At 43.4% G+C, this 19,070-nt stretch overlaps 1 protein-coding gene across 1 annotated transcript in view; it reads right to left on the bottom strand.

Annotated features, from left to right (window-relative positions):
* Nucleotides 1-525: 525 nt before the first annotated feature.
* N4BP1 (NEDD4 binding protein 1) overlaps nt 526-19,070 on the bottom strand; it is a 56,219-nt gene continuing 37,674 nt past the window's right edge. Inside the window, exons 3-7 of the mRNA XM_020879397.2 lie at nt 12,905-13,035; nt 11,292-11,388; nt 9,090-9,197; nt 7,045-7,152; nt 526-5,257 (exon numbers count right to left, since the gene is read on the bottom strand). Coding sequence (XP_020735056.2) covers nt 4,900-5,257; nt 7,045-7,152; nt 9,090-9,197; nt 11,292-11,388; nt 12,905-13,035 — 802 coding nt within the window. The 3' untranslated portion in view covers nt 526-4,899. The remainder of the gene's footprint in view (nt 5,258-7,044; nt 7,153-9,089; nt 9,198-11,291; nt 11,389-12,904; nt 13,036-19,070) is intronic.

The raw sequence follows: 19,070 nt of genomic DNA, 5'->3' as shown, positions 1-19,070 counted from the left end.
AAGATGTGATGAGCCTCCCTTGTTTAATCTGCCAAGTGTAAGGGCAGTGATATGTATTTCACTTAAGAGTCTTTGATTTCAAAGGATGTAAACCCAACATAAAGAAAAAGTGAAGTGTGTCGGGGTAACGGGCATCTGGGGAAGAGCGTGAGTGCCATCGGGTTTCCATGACAACAGGAATCACATCGTCAAGCTTCCGCTTCTCTCCACGCCCCCTCCCACCCAGGGCAGAACACAGCCTCCGTCAGATCTGAGCATGACCCGTCGTAGCCCCCACCACCAGAGGGGGCAACCACAAGGTGTACTCTGACTGGCCTAGATCAGCCCCCTTGTGGGCAGCAAGTCAGAACACACTGCTTGGGTCAGCCAGCGGCAGGTGCCCATTCCTGGACCTGGTGGGGTTAGAGACTTGACAAGAAGGAAAAATGGAGAGTAGTGGGTTCCAGGGAGCAACTGCCGAGCACCTGATACTTGAAGGCCTTTCTGGCTGCTAGATGCCGCTGTCAAGAAGGCACCATCCTCCAGTTCAGTTGAGCAGACTTTATTGAGCACCTATTAAGTGCAAGGCACTGTGCTAGGTGCTGTGGGAAATACAGAGAGTGAACACAGAAAGCCCTGCCCACGAGGAGCTCACAGTCTAGAAAAAGAGGTAAGACAGAGTACACAATCAGCTGCAGTGACACCAGCCAGAGTGGCAAGTGCCGAAAGCAAGACACAAGTGCTGTGGGGGTCAGAGAAGACCATGAGGCTGCTTCTGGTCGGAAGCTTTAGGCAAGGTGGAGAGGACACAGGGCCGGGCCTCTGAGGGGAAGCCATCTGGGAGAAAGGGCATTTCTAGCAGAGCAGAGAGTCAGTCGGAGTGGGAGCCCACAGCTAACTGAGGAAATTGTGCGGCTGCAGTGAGTGGGCAGATGGGCTGCACAGAGTGGGCCGCCACGTACGACTGGGAGGCAGACAGCCAAGGATACTAAGCTCAGGAAGGTCTAAACTGGATACTCTGGTTGAGAGCCACTGGGCACTGAACATGAGGGGTGTGCAGAAGTGTATCTTCAGAAGATAAATCTAGCAGCTGTGCAGGCTCAGAAGGGTAGTGAGGGGGGAAAGCTGAGAGGTGGGCTGACAGGTAAGAGGCTGACAGCCACAGGGAGGCCATGAGCACAAGATGCGGGGCGGGGGCAATGGCCAAAAAGGGACAGTGGTGGGTGAGGGGACCTTGTGGCAGGGTGGGTGGGAAAAGACAAGAGATGCAGACAGAGGGTCTGGGGAGGTCTCAGGGCTTCTAGGTAGAGCTAAATATGCACTCATAAGGGGCAGGGCTGGAGCTGGGAGTCACTCCAGCAAAGAGGGGGCGGTTCGAGTCAAGGAAGTGTGCTGATCTCTAAGGGTGAGTGCTTCTCAAAATGTGGTCCATGGACCACCTGTGTGGGAACCATCCAGGGAGTCTGCTGGAATGGCAGATTTCCAGACTTTACGCCAGAGCTACTAAATAAACCTCTCTGGGGGCAGTGCCCAGTCATCTGCATTTTTATTAAGAACTGCCCTCCCCATCATGCGTCCCACAGCTGGTCCGAAGTTTGGAAACCACCTGTTGAGCTGGTCTTTCTGCTGAACTGGCCTTTAGGTAAAAGAAGGAAAAGGAATGAAGACTGTTTAGGAGTGAGGGAAATCTCAGAAAATAGGGAAAGTAAGGGTCAACGATGTCATGCTATAGTTACTGAATGTGGACATGGAGATACAGGATTGGGAAAAGGTTTCCAAATTTGGAAACTGAGTGGTCTCCAATGGCTTCCCTCGATTAATCCCACGTGACGGGTGGAGGCCAAGTTTGCAGACACAGAAGTGAAAAGTGGGAAGGGGAAGGAAAGTAGGAATGAACAGAGATCCTTAGGGAAATCAGGTTGTTTTAATCTCAGGATCTGAAATATGTGGGGAATAATGAGAGAGGTAGATAACGAAGAAATGGAGTGAGTCAGAGTAACTAACCAAACAAACTACTGTTGGGAGATGAGAGGAGGTGGGCTGAGGGAGGCGGGATGGCAGGGAGGACAGGTGGGGACGTAGAAGGGCTGCTGGGGAGGCAGAGGTGGGGAGAGATTCCTTAAGGAAGGCTGCATCTCAGAGATGTGTGGGAGGCAGGCTGGGCCTGAGGTGGGAGTGGTGCCAAGGCCCAACTCCAGGGGGCCCGGTGCCATTTGCCATGGTGGGGGGAAGGGCATGAGACTCCATGGGGCAGCGGGTTCAGAGCATCAAGGTTTCTATGTGCGGATCATATTCCACAAATGCCACAATAAGCCTAAGCAATAAAGCAAGATTATCCTTCCTCTCACTGATACCAAAGCTACAACAGGTCAACTGAGTCCCTGGTGACAGTCACGCCCTGCCAGAATAATGCTGACCCTTCATCCAGGATGGCTGAGAGGACTTCTTACTATTTTTCTAGCTGCCAGCCTATAGCGTCTCAAACACTGGCTACCTGACAGAAAGACTAAACCAGTCTTTCTTCTCCCAGGTGGCAGTCTGGAGCATGGGGAAGAATGCAGGCCCAGGGATCATTCGGCATCACTGCCTACTTATTCTTTAACCCCGGACAACTTCTCCGAGTCTACCGAAAGAGGGTGGCGTCCTCTGCCCTGCCACCTGCTTCACAGGAATGCCGTGGAACACAGGATGCAGAACCACCTGCAGGAGTTTCAGGAAACGCTGCTGCAGACACTCCCCAAGGTGGTTCAGAAAACCTACCGGGAAGGCACACTGGGAGTATCAACACTGAGCCGAGTATCAAGGGGAGTCTGAGAACAATGACTTCTTAAAGTAATGGTTTGAGAATTGAACTTTAAAATATTAGATTTAACTACACGATAGATTTCAGTTGTGAATTCTGTTTCATGTTATAATTTACCAAGGTAAGTGATGCTTTTCTGAAACTCCTCCTACTTATCTTCTGCACTCTTCCTTCCTTCACCCAAGAAAGAGGAAAGGGGCTGGTAGAGCTCTCAGAGACAATACTGAGATCACAGAGGCTTATGTAATTCAAAGGTCAGGTCACTTCTAGAGCCTAGAAAACTCCTGATCTCTAGGCTGAGCCAGCTCTACCTAGCATCAGTGGAGCCTCAGCCCCTCTTCCACGAAGACCAGTGGCTAAGTCCTGGCAATCAAGGCATACCCCCTGAGTCCTTCTCTGAACAGGAGCAGTGCTGGACTGGCAAGGCCACTTGGCCTGGAAGGTAAAGTCATGTGAGAGGGACCCAGCCCTCACACCTCTGCTGCTGTTTTTAAAAACCACCAGCTGTGAAGCTGAGGCACAAAGGCTGTGGCCGAAGCTGCCTCTGGCCTCCACATGCACAGCTGGACGTGGGTATCCCACCCCCAGCTGACAACCAGCTCCACATCAGGCTGCATCTTAAAGGCATCCAAGAGAAAACAAGACTGAAGCCCGAATTTGGCCACCTGAAGACTCTGGACTCACCCCCGGAGGGGTGCAGGATCACACAGGCCTGGAGGGAGCACTGGGGAGCCACCCAGGTCTGCTCACGGCCAACCAAGTCTCTTCATCATGGAGAACAAGTCTGCACTGAGGCCTCTGCAATTTTTTCTGGGGGCCACAAGAGATGTGATCTACAAGGCAGACGTGAAACTGATCGTGAGCAGCCTGGGGGAAGAACAAGTATAAAATACAAAGCCCTTTGAAGGTCCAGAGAACAAGATAGATGTTAACAATTAATTATCCAGAAAAAGGATTTTCACTGACACAGAATTTTGGCAACACTGAAAACACAATACTAAGATATCAATTCTGAGAAAGACCCATAGGAAGGGCAGCTTAGGAGAACACTAAGGAGACTAACACAGGAAAAATAAATATGGGGCTCTGGGCCCCCACAGAAGCTACTAATGCTATTTATTGGCTTGGGTCATTCTTGAGAATAGAAAACCAGTTTTTTGGCAAAGCTGCACAAACTTCACATGGGACGTCTGTCTCCCAAGGTTGTGGACACCAAACTACTATAATGATGACGCTCTTCACTAAACTTCCTCACATCCCTCTAGTAGCTTCAGAAGCCAAGACATGACGTCTAGAGTCAGTAAGAGACTGAGTGGTGAGTGTCCCAGCCATGCGCGAGGGGTCCGGTTCACAGCTGTGGACTTGGGCGCGCCCAGACAGGGGCACCCGGGGCCTCAGCCCCTCTTGTGCAGGTGGGGAGGGAGGGAGGGCTGGCCTGCGCGGGCTCTCGGGGCTCTTCCAGCCGGGCGTTCTGTGCGTCTCACTCGGCCCCCGGTCATTAACAATGGCTAGGCACAAGGTGCCATCTAGTGGCACCACTTGCCCACTCTCACAAATGGCTCCAATGAAAGACCCCAGAGGAGCAAAATTAACTCCTACGGACTCTAATTCCAGGGGTGAGGGGACAGGAGGCTGGGAGGGTGAGCACACTTCATGTCAGTGGACGTGACATAGTCATCTCAAGAAAATATACTTTAAGAGGTCTTGCTTTCCCTAAGAAAGCAACTCTTTTTTTTTTTTATTTAGAAAGGCTAATCATATCCATTTGTCAATATTTTCAGCATTAAGGAAAATAGTTTAAAAAACATAAAAATGTAAGTGCACTCAAGAGTAACTGCTATTAAACAGTTCTGAACAGGCAGAAAATGTAGACTTTCCTTTTACAGAAAATGTTAAATCTGTAATAGCAGCATAATGTATATATATAAAAAAGCTGGTTTTGAAAACCCAGATTTTTTTTATACACAAAACATCTGTGTTTTTTTTCTCCTATACACTACAACAGCATTTCCACTGGGAAATTGGTTTCTTCACATTATGTCACTTCCTGCTGCCACATGCAGATACTAGCTTGAGTGTGTGTGTCTTCAGCCCAGAGACCCAGCTCCCAACAGCCTTCAGTCCAATACCATGGCGGAGAGTGCGTTCAGGTCTTTCATGTACGGATGAGCCGCTAAGATCTGGTCGATTTTCAGTTTTTGTTCCGAGTCAGGGAAGATCTTCAGAAGGGCTTCCCTCAGCTCGTTGGTTTCTGCAGGAGATCTCTGTGCTGGCATGGGCAGATTCTGCTGGATGTTGGGAAGGTTGGGCAAAAGTGGGAAGCGGGGTTGCTGAGGAAGCCAGTGGCTGGGTGGGGTGCCCTGAATCCGGGTCGGAGGCTGGTGGCTGGTGCTGGCTGCCTGGGCACCAGGGACTCTGAAGTTGGGGTCAAACATGCCCACATTTGGCAAGGCGTTGAGTAGGGGCTGCATATCTCTGTGAATGGAAGCAAGTCCTGGTGAGCTAGGTTACAAGACAAACAAGAAATCTGTCTAAAAATATCTGCTGCTGACTCCAAAGCTTAAGATGCTGGGAGCTGCTTCCTGGCCTTTGAAGGCAAGAGAAGACTGCAGCCATAGCAGGGAGGGCAACCACCCACAGACAGGCCCGTGGGGATGCCACTGACACCAACTCCAGCCCAGTCGTGACAGGAAATGCTGGCTCTTCATGAGCCACTCCACCTCCTGGCCTGCTGCTGTGAGGACTGACCCCATCCAGCTGCTTGGCTCTGAACCAGGGTGCACCAGGAAGCTTTCAAAAGATCTGGACACAGGACCATACTTTCTTGCAGATTCAGATTCTCTGTGGGGCCAGGCTGATGGGGACCTTTGGGCAGAGAGGCTGCCTCTCCAGCCCCTCAAGTCTGAGTGAGATGTTGGTGCCCACAACTTGAATGCACATGAGTGTGTTTAGGGCATCTCTACCATTAAAAAGCCCCCCACTTGATTCTCCTTGCAGTAGAAAAATGGGGCTGACTGAACACTTTTCCCAACTTCAAAAGCTTAGTCCCTCCGTGGGCAGTGCAATGACTAACTCTGTAGTCAATGGCTCTTACGTGAGCAGGCAGGGCTGACCCTGCTGCCAGGCTGCTGAGGCTGGAGGAGACAGAACTCTCCTTCCGTTAAGTTTGACCCATGGACCTTGATGCTTGCACACAGGCCTCAGGTCTTAAAGCCTAGCAGAGAATTTCCAAGTTAAGACTTTGGAAGAAAAATAAGATGTATGGCCATTCAGCAGGTATTTAAAATCGCTACCATTCTCTTGGCACAGGTAGGTAGAAAAGCAGGACCTTTGAGAACTGAGTCCTCATCTGTGTAATAAAACACAAAGGCTCAAAAGAGAAATGAGTCACAAGACCTGGGAGTGGAAATCATGCTGGTCTTGTGTGCTGAAGACAGTTCTATGTGAGCCACCTGCCCTTTCCAATCCAAACCCAGAATCCCCCAAAGGCCCTGACATAAACAGAGAGCATCAGCTCTAAAGTCTCACTGTCTTGAAACGGGGTGGGGGGGGGGGGGGGAAGCTGTCTCATTCCTTTCAGCTTACACCCCTTTCAGCTGAGAAATACAAAGAAATGTAGCTTGTTTCACTTTTTAAAAAGAGAGAAGGCCTATCACTGGGGAATACAATCTGCCACTTAGGTGCACAGGACTAACAACATCCATACTTGAGAATTCTGAAAATGGAAACACGTCTTTAAACACAAACAAACAAAAACCCCAGTCTACAACAAAGAAAATCTAAGCTATCAAATTAATTTCAGACGAATATAGAATACTTGCTTCTCTACTCAGTAAGGTAGATAGTACAGTTTCCCAGGTAGTGATTTCCTGAATAGTAAATAAATTCATATAAGCATAAAATACTCAAAGTAAATGACTTGGCAAAATGAACTTAAAAAGATACTCACACACACACACACAAAGAACCTAACTAGCATTCACTACTAAGCGACCACTAGCAAAATCTACTCTGTCTTCTTTGGCCTACAGAAAGTCTGGCTCCCCATCCTCTCTTCTGGGATTAAAACCAAATGGACCACAAATGAAGATCTGGTCTCTGGGAGACATTCCATCTATATTTCACCAGCACTAAATCTAAGGCTATTTTTTAAAATAAAATACCATTTATAATAGTCAGGGAGAGAGTGTACTTGCACTTGAAGCACAAAGAACTGAAACAAATTTGTAAATACAAGACAATCTGGAAAAGGAAATAAATACCTAAGGTAGACTTCCTTCCGAAGAAATTCTTCTAATCGAGGTCCACTTCTTCCCAGAGGGTCATCAGGAACCATAAATATGTCCCCCACAAAGGTATACTGGAGCAATCTACAACAGGGAGAATAATTACAGTGTGGGAGAAAAAAGTAAATTAAAACACTGCTTAATCGAATCCACCTGCAATGCAAGAGACCCCGGTTCAATTACTGGGTCGGGAAGATCCACTGGAGAAGGCACAGGCTACCTATCCCTTCTTGGGGTATTCTTCTATCAGTATTCCCTTCTATCAGTATTCTTGGGCTTCCCTTGTGGCTCAGCTGGTGAAGCATCTGCCTGCAACGTGGGACACCTGGGTTTGATCCCTGGGTTGGGAAGATCCCCTGGAGAAGTGGGTAGAATACTACCCACTCCAGTATTCTGGCCTGGAGAATTCCATAAACTGTAGAGTCCATGGGGTTACAAAGAGCTGGACATGACTGAGCGACTTTCACTTAACTGCTAAAGCAAAGCAAACCAAACACACCCCAGTGAAACCGATTTCTCTTGTGGATACACATACAACAGAGTAAGACACTTTTACCTACTGGCTCTCCTATTTCTTATCAAGACTTTCAGATTTTTATCTGGGCTTGGAAAGCAGCTTCTTTTCCTAATAAAATGTTCAATATAACTTTGAAAAACAAGATGGAAAGACTGTCAGCTTAGGATACAATGGGTGCTCAACCAAAGTTTAATTTTTGAATAAATGAGCTCATAAGCAAACCTACTGATGTTCTTTTAAAAAAGAGAATTAGTATATGAATAAATACTGAAGGTCAGTTGAACATGATTTATCAAATCTAATTAAAAGTCCAAATGCCTGGTTTGCTGCCTGGATCTTGGTTTCTGCCTTGCTTTATGACTTCTGAAGGCAATGAGTTGGTGTGTGAGTGAGCCTTCACTGCACTTAAACCTTCTATGCACACACAGATGAGTGTCTGATAAATACTGACAATGAGCTCAGGGCACAAATCCAACAGAAACATGTGCTAGAAGATTAATGGCTTGTTAACTGTGCCCAAAAGGTCAAAGACCAATTCTCACTTCAGCTATCAACAACACTTTCTTAACAGCATATGGGTCAAATGCATATAATAACTAACTTTCACCTGGGTATCATTTTCTAAAACCCTCTAATGATTCAAAAAACATAAAATATTAGACAAGAGGCAACCATGAAACCCCCCAGACAGGTAAGTATGTAGTTACACTAGTTATACACCAGTTATACCAGATATACACAAACTCAAGGTATGTTTTTTAGATTTCCGGTATTTATGACTCATCTCTGGCACTACCATAAGACTACTGGTTTTTGGTAAGTACTTGTCAGATGATGCTTGTTTATAGAAAGTCCTGGAAGCCTGTGTTCACTGATCTTAATGCAGCTGAACACACTTAGGGTGTCAGCACAAACAGAAAACTTACTTTGTTATTTTGGATATTCAATGTGCTTTCAATACAGATGACTAAACTTTGATGGTAAAATGCTCAAGAGAAGTATCAGATGTTAAAAAGTAGAAATAGTCTTTCCTTTACCAAAAGTGAAAACCCAGTCAGCACACTGATTTTGGTACTATCCTCTTGCTGAAATCACAGTTGTTATCAAAACTAGCCTTCATATTTCACTGTTGAGTAACGTCTGGGGGAGGCCCAACGACTTGCTCAAGTGTCCCTCGGCATCAGGCCAAGGTCAAGCTAGGTGGTCATTTCTGCTTCATCACACAGTTGATAGATAGTTAACTGGGCCACAGAGATATGCCTCTTGCCAGGGGAAACTGGCCTACAGAGACACCTGGGGGCACCAGAGCATGCTCACACGTCACCTGCTGGTGGTGCTGCTCTGTGCCAGTCCTCCCGCTTACTGAGAGGGGCCAGCTACCCTGTGGGCTGGAAGCACAGTCTTACGATGTCTTCGGTCTCCTAAACTGCTTCCAAGGTGGACAAAAAACAAAGAGTAAACAACAAAAAACATCTCTGACCAAAGACAAAGAAAAAAGTGTTACCTTTTTGTAATTATTTCTCTCCAGGAGACTGACTCAGTCACAAATTCTCTGAAGTTATCATTTGTTACAATTATGCCACCAGTTTTGTCTGCTAAGTGTAGTAGAAACCTATGGTAATATAAGAGTGGTTAAAACAGGCAAGCAGGCATCTCTGGCTCAGAGTAGCTTTACTATAAAAAGGATTTCCTCTTCACAGGAAGATCAAAGTATTTAACCAAGGCTGGGATGCAGAAAATTTAAGCCCCTGTCAACTGAACATCAACTTGAAATACTGAACATCTGAAATTACTAGAATGATTATAAATGAAGGTCTGGTTTTCATAAAAATCTAACTTTTTAAAAATAATCTTACCCATAATTTATACATTTTTCTAGACAAGTTGTACTATCAATAAAGAGTGGTAATATGATAATGCATGAGGACCAGATAGGAACGAATCAGAATTGATGCCTGTGAAATCATTATTCGGTTTTCAGTTGCTAAGCTATGGTAGTTTGGTTCTAAGATTAGCCTTGCCACAGTCAGCCTTGCAATTTTTTTTGTAAGCCTAAATTCACATTTTCTGCTGTGACTTAAGAAGAGATGTCCAGAACTGCCATTAGGTTTAGTCTAAGTTATAGATCCACTCAAATGCAAATTACGAGAAGATATATGGTGATCAAAAAGTGTAACAAGTAAACATTACAGAGAATTCTATTTCGTTGTTCAAGATTATTCATGTTCAAACCCTCTTAATGAGAGATTTGTGAGGATAATATGAGTTTCATCCCCTAGTCAGGATGACCACATTTGTCTGAGGCAATACAGACAAAGATAATCAAACAATAAAATAAGCGAAATCACTGGAATTAAAGGTGCAAAACAACTGCTTTTATTATCAGTAGGGGGTACTTAAAAGGAAATCAAAAAACAAGCCTCATTAGTTTCAGAAATCTTAGGAAACCCTGATAAGTAAATATGATTTAGCATGAGTATCTTAAATTATTTCTAACTGGCATGAACAGTAAGTAGTAATGTTTGTCCACAAGTATTAACAAAAATAGGCAGTAAAGCTTCTGGGTGTGTACTGTGAACCAGGACACATGTTCACATCCCCTAAAAACCCAGAGAACCATATAAATTAAGTGAAAACCTAGTTTACACACTTGTGTATGCATTCAAATTCTGGAGGCGTGAGAAGGAAGCTGCTGCGTTAAAAGCATCTGAAGGCTCTTCATGAGCCTGGCAGTCCAACCTGCCTTTTCATGTGAGCTCTCCAGCGTCCCTACCCAGTATCTCTGGAGCAAGGGTAGTCCCTCCATCCCAATCTCCCAATACTTTCTCACGTCCCTACCCCCAGGTGCTTCCTCCCGCACTCTTCTTTCATGCCATCTTGGATTCTCCCCAGATCTGGTCTCTCATACCAGCCTGGTGAAGGGCAAGGGGTTGTCAGTGAGACGGCCCTTTGGACCTTTTGCTGAATGTCTGCTATCACTCCAAGTTCTCTTCCCCTGCCAAGCTCCCCTCTTCATCTCTCACCCATCTGACCATCATTCACTACCTTGGGTTACAAGCTAAGCACTGTCTTCAACGTGAGGGAGCACTGTGGTAGAACAATGAGGCAAACCACCAGGGTGCTTTAAGTGCTAGAGGTCAGAGTGAAAGAGGGTGAGGGCAGGAGAGGAAAGAACAGGAGGCCACCACTTCAGTTCCTAGACACTCATCTCAGCACCTGCTCTGAGCAATGTACCAACCTAAGAAATGGAGTTTATTCCTTTAACATGAGGGTCAGCCGAGACCATCTTCTATTATATGGAAGAAATACTGAGGGCTCAGGTATCACAATGGCAGACTAAGTCTCCAGCCAGATATAACCAGGAAGAGACAGAGAAAGTATGAAAAGCACTCCTGAGGCTGCCACACTAAGACAAACGTTACTTCTAGGAAGTATTTAAAAAGACTACAACTCAACATGGGCTTTTACTTATAGATCCTCAGCCATGTTTTATCAGAAAAGTTTTTTAACTCAATAGCTTCTTTGGTAATGTCCCTGAATGTATTAGTATAACCTTAAAGACTATGAATGTTAAAATTCTCTAACTTGGGTCAAGCATGTCCTTTTAAGATGTGGATTCAGGTGCCTGATGAACTGTCTTGTGGAGCAGGTGGCTGGCTCCTCACCACCCCACACCCACTTGAGAAAGAAAAACAGTCTTTCATACCTGTCATCATGAGAAGCAATTCTTTCTCCAAAGACCATCCGTGCAGGAGTTAAAGATAATATTCCAAGCTCCTGGAGCTGGGTTAAGAAGTGCTGTTCTGTTTATGGAATAAGTTGAATACACATTCAGAAAAAGGCTATCTTCCCAGAGGTTTGAATAAATGAAAGCACCCCCAAATGTTTCTATTGACTCACAAAGATTGCATTTTATAAACTTACAGGGAAGGGGAAAAAAATCAAGGAAGACATATTCCAAAACAAATGTAATGTAAAAATTGACTTTAGCTATTTTTTAAACTTAAAAATGTTCAACTTATTTTCTTAAGAAGAATAAACCATAAACCTATACATAAAGGGTCTTACTATTAAAAACTTTTTCTCAGCTACATTACAAGCAACAGAGGACAAAGAGAGTGAGGGCCACGTCCCTGCGAGAGCGCAGGGGCTGGAACAGAAGAGGGATGCCAGAGAGGCAGACAGACTGTTCTGTCCTATCCTGAGAAAGGTCTGCTTGGTCCCTATTCCAAGAGTCTGTCAAATCTCCCTCTGACTGCTACTCTATCTAATCTCTTCTCTGTTATTGGGACAAATATTTAGTGATTTTCATGGGAGTAGGTCATGACAGAGAATAAAAGAGGGCCAAAACCACAAGAGTAATAGGCAAAAGAGCAGCTACAGGCTCAGGGTTTGAGATTACCACTCCTGCATTCCCTACAATGGTACTCAGCACTGGCTTAGGCTGCAATGTCCAAACAGTAGAAATGCACAGCACATAAGGCTTACAAGACTCTTTCAGGGATCCTACTGCAAAAGTGACTGAAATGGGTAGATCTGCCTCATTCCCAAGTACCCTCTGCTAGGACAAATGCACTTCCCCTGAGGGAGGGAAGTTGGGATACCTGGGAAAAGTACTTCTACCATTTCTACCTCTACAGCGACTAAGTTTTATTACTTCCTGCTGAATGTGCTGGGTGGGTCCTGTTCTCACCCTTCCTCCTCCCAGTCTACCTTTTATTTCCAGGTAGTCTGATGCATTAAGCTGCTTGGCACAGCCCTTTCACCAATCTTCCTATTAAGACCCAAGAAAAGAAAAACCTTAAGTTTCTCTGGATATTTCAGGATCCATAATAAGTTCAAATCTTTCATGTGTGGCCTGCAGGTCAGCCATGCAGTACCACACAGTGAACATAAATGACTTATATTGTTATTAAACAAACTGTTAAAAAGATATCCTATGTGAGGGTTCCAAATTTATCAAATGACCATTTTCAAAAATACTATTTAAAGAGGAAGAAACCCAGCCTAGTAGAAAGACATATTTAATGAACTTTTTAAAAAGTGAAAGAAAATTTTTGTGATACATAATAAAGACTAACATAACTTTCTATATAAACATCTGTTAAACTTTCCATCCATCCCCCAAGCAGGTTTTATGCTGTAACACTCTCTTCAACTGATTTTTTTTAAACTGGGTGCAACAAATTTACATTTTGTTTTTAAAGCTTTAAAGCTGCTGCCTATGGCACATGGCACGATTCTAAGTAGTGTGTGTTGCAATTAAGAGCCAACTGATTACCTAATTATTAGTAACCTGGAAAAATCAGTTTGTCTCACCTGTGACATTAGGATCACGCCTTGTTCTCCACTGTGGAACAAATACAGTGATGTTTCTGTTGCCGAGCTTCCAAAAATATTCAACCGCAATTGCAATTCCACGACAAGAAAAGAACTTTTTCAGACCATGGCTATATGAAAACAAGTAAAATTTATTTCAGTTGAAAGCATGTTTAAAGCATGTTAAGTTTTACCAGGATAAAGTAAAAAAGTAAAATCCACAAACAACATAAACAATCAGGACAATTTCCTTTAATAGTTTGTTGCTTTGCAAAGCCCAGAGAAAACCAGGATAGGAGATATGACTCAATAACTTCATGATTTCTGTTGTATTTTATTCAGTTGATTTGAGTGTGCTTCTGTGGTAGAGGGCAGTTTGAGCTTCGGGGCTATATTTGTTTACTACTCCTTTTATATTTGGTTTTAGATGAAGAGCCCATTCTAGAGAGCCCTAGTCCACTGGCCTCCAAGAATCTTTTGTGAATGTTAGAAGGCATTTGTGGCTGCAGCAGAAGCAGCTATGATCAGAATGATCCCATGACATGTTCACACCACCACAACTTCCAGGGGTTTCAAATGCATCTGCCTCCATCCAGGAGGGCTGTGTCCCCTCTCTAGACAACTGGGAAACCAACTTAGTTTACAGCTTCCCGGAAACAAGCTGACGGCAAGACTCACATGAAACTACCTGGGGGCCATGGCATATGATTCTGCTGAAGGAAGCAGAAAGCAAGGGGAAAGGAATCAAAGCACCAGACACTGCCGCACCACAGAACTGTCAACTCTAAGAGATGGACTGGAGCTAAGTTCCATGTTTACAAAAACAGGTGGTGGCCAGATCGGGCCCTTACTTTGTAACTCATGGTACAGAGGATTAAAAACTGTTCCCCACCCCAAAACCAATTTCAAAAGAAATGAAGAAAAATTATCCTCCAGCAGTTAAGGAAAAGCAGAGGTTTTAACCCTTTCAACTCTCCCCAGTGGTATTGTCCCCAACTAAATCTACATTTTCATCGAGCAAGAATGGGCTGGACCTGTAACAAGCATCTAACATCCAGAAGAGTGGCTCAGAAATGCCTATTAGAGGCTAAAACCCACTCTTCTCAGTGAATCATAAATCAGAGACTGCACAGGCATCAGCTCCACTCTAGGAAATGTACACAAGTAAACAAACCCATTCTTGATGAAATAACTTAGCAGTGGCTTGTTTATCTAAAAGCATTTAAATATGGCAGGAATGTACCAATATGACATTTGTTACTGGAAAATCGGCTTGAGGGGGTAGTTTTTGCACAGAGGGTCTTAGTCTTGAGAGACATGCACTAAAAAAGCTTATTAAGTGCCTTCTTAGCCGATTCATCAGACACAAATGTATATGAACTCTTTTTCCTCTTTTCCTTAAATGTTTCCATTGAGAGCAACAGCAGAAACTAAGTGGAAATAAAGTCTCAGTCCATTCCTTTGGGTCCTGGTGGTTCAGATGGTAAAGAATCTGCCTGCAATGCAGGAGACCTGGGTTCAATCTCTGGGTCAGGAAGATCCCTGGAGAAGGGATGGCTATCACTCCAGTGTTCTTACTCCAGTGTTCTTGTGTGGAGAATTTCATGGACAGAGGATCTGGCGGGCTATGATCCACAGGGTCATGAAGAGTTGGACACAATCAAGCGACTAATGGTTTTCAAGGAAAAGGAGGGAAATGACAGTAAATAAAATTCTACTGCCCTGGAAGCCCTCCCAAGCTTAGAGGGGGAAAGTGGAGTTTCTAGAAACATTAGCACTACAACAAAATTCCAGGGGCTTCCCTGGTGGCTCAGTGGTAAAGAATCCACCTGCCGACGCAGGAGACGAGGGTTTGAACCCTGGTCTGGGAAGATCCCACATGCCTAGGGGCAACTAAGCCCGTGTGTCACAACTATTGACCCCATGCTCTAGAGCCTGGCAGCTGCAACTACCGAGCTCATGTGCCAAAACTGTTGAAGCCTGCATGCCCAAGAGCCTGTGCTCTGCGCAACAAGAAAAGCTACCACAACGAGAAGCCTGCACACTGCAACTAGAGAGGAGCCCCTGCTGTCCACAACTACAGAAAAGCCTGAGCAGCAATGAAGAACCAGCACAGATAAAAAAATAAATGAAAAAAAAATTCAAAGGGTTAGTTATCCTCAGTGATAAGAGCAAAACATTTTTAAAACCCTGAAAAATTTCTAGAGCTGATTCAGGAATAAATAGCAGTTCAAACTTCTGGTAAAGAACATATGGACTAATCCAGAAGACAAAACAACAGAAATAAAATCAAGTAGAGCCAAATGATTGAGCTTAAAATAATAAGGTCCCACTTTTATTTTCATATCATGACCAAACAAAAAATGTGCTATCTCCTAGCTTCTCTGCAATCACAGAAAAGCAACTTGCTGACAGGTAAACACAAACCAACTGTCTTTTTGGTCTTTTTGTCTTTTGGTGGGGAGAGACAAAGGGTACACATATAATACCTCTGTACCTTGGTGAAGGCCAAAGCTCTGGGGTTCCCAGAGGCAAATGGAGAATTAAGATATTAAGCCTGAGAAGCCAGATGTGCAGGCTCTCAAGGGAAATTTAAACTTCTGTTTCCAAATACTTGGAAACAAGCTATACCACTGTGCTGTTTTCCTTTTCTGTATTGTAGCAGACAGTCAAATAGAAAGAAGAGGATTCAAAGCAGAGAGGAGATGGGTGATAAATACCTGATAAAACTGATAACAATTCAGGGCCATCACAGAACCAGGCAGGGCAGTGTGGGGAGAGAGAGAAAACCCTTTCTGAGTTACCCAGGGAAGAGTAACTCTTTTCTATAGCCTCCATTTAATAATAAGAGCCATGGAACTCTGATATATAAGACTACCATGAAAAAATGGTGAAAATATATAGGCAAGTGAAGGGACAAATCTCATCTACATGGAAAATTATCTATTCAGATAAGTCAGGTGCTCTTTGCTGAAGTTTCAGACTGACAGAGACCAAATGTTATCTGGCCACTGCGGTGATGTCTAGCCATACACCACATACAATTTCCATTTACTCATCGTTTGACTCATTCATGGTGACAAAGGGGAAAAACCAAGTAGAGATATGCATAATCAGTGGCACTAAGTAGGGTATTTCGGAATTTCTCACGGTGTGTTATAAGCTGCAGACATCACACCGGCCTGGCAAATAAACAAGGCTCTGCAGAAACCCAGGGATAGGTGGGCCTGAGTGGCTTTAAGGAAGGGGTCAAACCTGTTGCTCAAATACTCAAGTTTCCGTTTTAATTACTTCCCCAACTAGCTGGGTCAAGCTAGTGAGGTTTACTCAGCAGTGCCTACCTAAGCAACTCAGGAGTGATGTGCCCAATAGTGCTAAGGCCTAAAAGTTCAATCTGAACTTCTGTGGGAAGAGGTGGGGGGTATGATGGCTCTGGAGAGCTGTATCATGGGTCCAAATTTTGTAGCTGCATAGTCTTGGACAAGATTTTCAAGCCATTTCATGTTATGTATGTTACAGATTATTTTTACCTCACAAAACTGGTGTAAAGGTTATATTTTAAAAGATAAAGTACAGTACCTGACATATAACAAGTGTTTCAGTTTTAAGATTCCAAATATTTGTTGAAATGTAATCCAAATTGATTTACTACAGCAATTGTAACCGCAAGCTATAAATAGGTGGTGAAAAGTCATTTAAACAATCCTAATCTTCATTAAGTCTTTAATTAATTCATTAATTCAACACATTGTCACCGAGTGGTTACTATGTGCCAGGCACCATGGACCTTGAGGATAGTTCAGTGAGTCGAACACACATCAATCACTTCCTTTATGGAATTTACAGTCTATAATTCACATTTAAACTGAAGCAGCTGATTTAGAATGATAATTTTTCTGACTCAAAAAAATTGACACAATGTAAAATAATTATTTTAAAGTGAATTTAGTATATTCACAATGTTGTGCAACCACCATTTGTATCTTGTTCCAAAACATTTCCATCACTCCAAAAAAAAACCCCCTGTACCCATTAAGCAGTTTCTTCCCAAAATAAGAGTTAATTTTAATTACTGACATTTTCAGATCAATCTCCATCAAATTAAGTATAAGTCTGTCTGCCTAGAAGAATACATTTTTTGTAAAAGAGTTGCTTTTAATTGAGACATCTATGAATTCAAAGAAAATTAAAATCCTCTCAATCAGCCTGTGGTTTCCCTTAGTGCACTAATTCAGTGGTTTTCAAAAGAAATGGTACTGTACTGAAGGGTGTTAGGAAGTATGAAACAGGGTTTGGGGTGTCACAATGGCTTGGGGGCATTATGGGCAAAGTAGGAGGGACCAGATATGCAAAAGCATCCTGTTCAGTACAGCCAGTGCAGCTCTAGATTCCAACAGTGACTCCTCTGAGAAGTACACCAGTTACTACAAAAAGGTTTTTTAAAAGTATCATTATCACTGTTCGTTTTATCTTAATTTGCATTTCTTAGTCTTTGAACACCAATTTGGGAAATCTCTCCACATACAGAAAAATGAAAAAGGATTAATATTACTCATAATCGTGACCTAAATTTTATATCATCATTAGGCTCAAGAAATTGTAACAATGAGGAACTGCTGTGGGGCTTGGACTGTGAGTAACTGAAATTGCACTTTACATTTTTACTTAGATAATGCCGTACAGTTGTGGGCCATTTGCTGGGTTTCCCCCAAAAGAACTGCCAAAAAACAAAGTGAAATGACAATAAACAGCATTATTTGGTAATGAAGACAACCATATTACATATTTTTATTGCCTATATTCATTTTACATGTGAAATGTTGGCATTTTCTTTCCTTATTTTTGACAGCAAGGAACAGCACCATTCAAAAAATAAAAATCAAAAGAATCTTTATATTTAAAAAATAGATACTAAAATATTAAAATATTTATAGATGGAAATAAGATTATCTGAAAATTCCTTCAAAATGGGTGGAAGGCAGCAGGTGGGGTACAGATGAAACAAGGTCTGAAATGACGAAACAAGACAGGCCATGAGTTGATAATTACTGAAGTTAGGTGATAGGTACATGTGAGTCTCAAATGAATGTGAATCCCAACATGGATGGAATTCATCATATTATCTTCTTGTGAATTTCTCTGAAAATTATAACAAAAAATAATATGTAATAAATGCGTAATTTAATAATAGTTTTCAATTCATTTTTCAATTTTATCAAGTATTCCTGAAAAATCAGGGGATTAATTGATGTTTTAGAACTCCTAGGAAAGAGGTCATATAAGCATTAAGCAATTCAGGAAAGTACATATGACCCTTAAACAACACAAGTTTGAACACAGGGCCCACTTAAACACGGACCTTTTTTCAGCAGTAAATACTACAGTACTATAAGATGCAGAACAGCTTTATGGAGGGCTGACAATAAAGTTAATTCTGCCCATGCAGAGGGTCAACAGCCCTTAACCCCACATCATTAAACGACCGACTATATTTCAACTCCTCCTTCATTCCATGTCCAGGCGCCCCTTTTCTTGAATTGCAGCTACTTAAAATGCTAATCCCTGGACTGCAAGGAGATCCAACCAGTCCATCCTAAAGGAAATCTGTCCTGAGTGTTCACTCAAAGGACTGATGTTGAAGCTGAAACTCCAATACGTTGGCCACCTGATGCGAAGAGCTGACTCATTTGAAAAGACCCTGATGCTAGGAGAGATTGAAGGCAGGAGAAGGGGACGACAGAGGATGAGATGGCTGGATGGCATCACCGACTCAATGGACATGAGCTTGCCTAAGCTCTGGGAGTTGGTGATGGACAGGGAGGCCTGGCGTGCTGTGGTTCACAGGGTCGCAAAGAGTCGGACACGACTAAGCGACTGAACTGAACTAAAGATATCTTCAAAATCAGTGGAGTGACTGGTTTTGAAAACCAGAGATTTTACCTAGCAGTTGTTGAAATAGTATGATAAAGATGTTCTTTAGCTCAGGGCAAAAGGTTGTAGCAAGTGAAACCAAGAAGGCTGAAACCCGTCTGAGGTCAAACAGCTGGTTCCCAGTGGGTGAAGACTCTGACTCTGACCCCTACACTCTCCTTCTATCAAACTGCCTCTTAGAGTTCTAAGACAGGCTAAATAGAAATGATCATTTAACTTCTTTTACTATACAAAC

This window comes from Odocoileus virginianus, chromosome 20, assembly GCF_023699985.2.
Source record: "Odocoileus virginianus isolate 20LAN1187 ecotype Illinois chromosome 20, Ovbor_1.2, whole genome shotgun sequence".
NCBI classification, from domain to species: Eukaryota; Metazoa; Chordata; class Mammalia; order Artiodactyla; family Cervidae; genus Odocoileus; species Odocoileus virginianus.
This window is presented reverse-complemented; position numbering and strand designations above follow the sequence as displayed.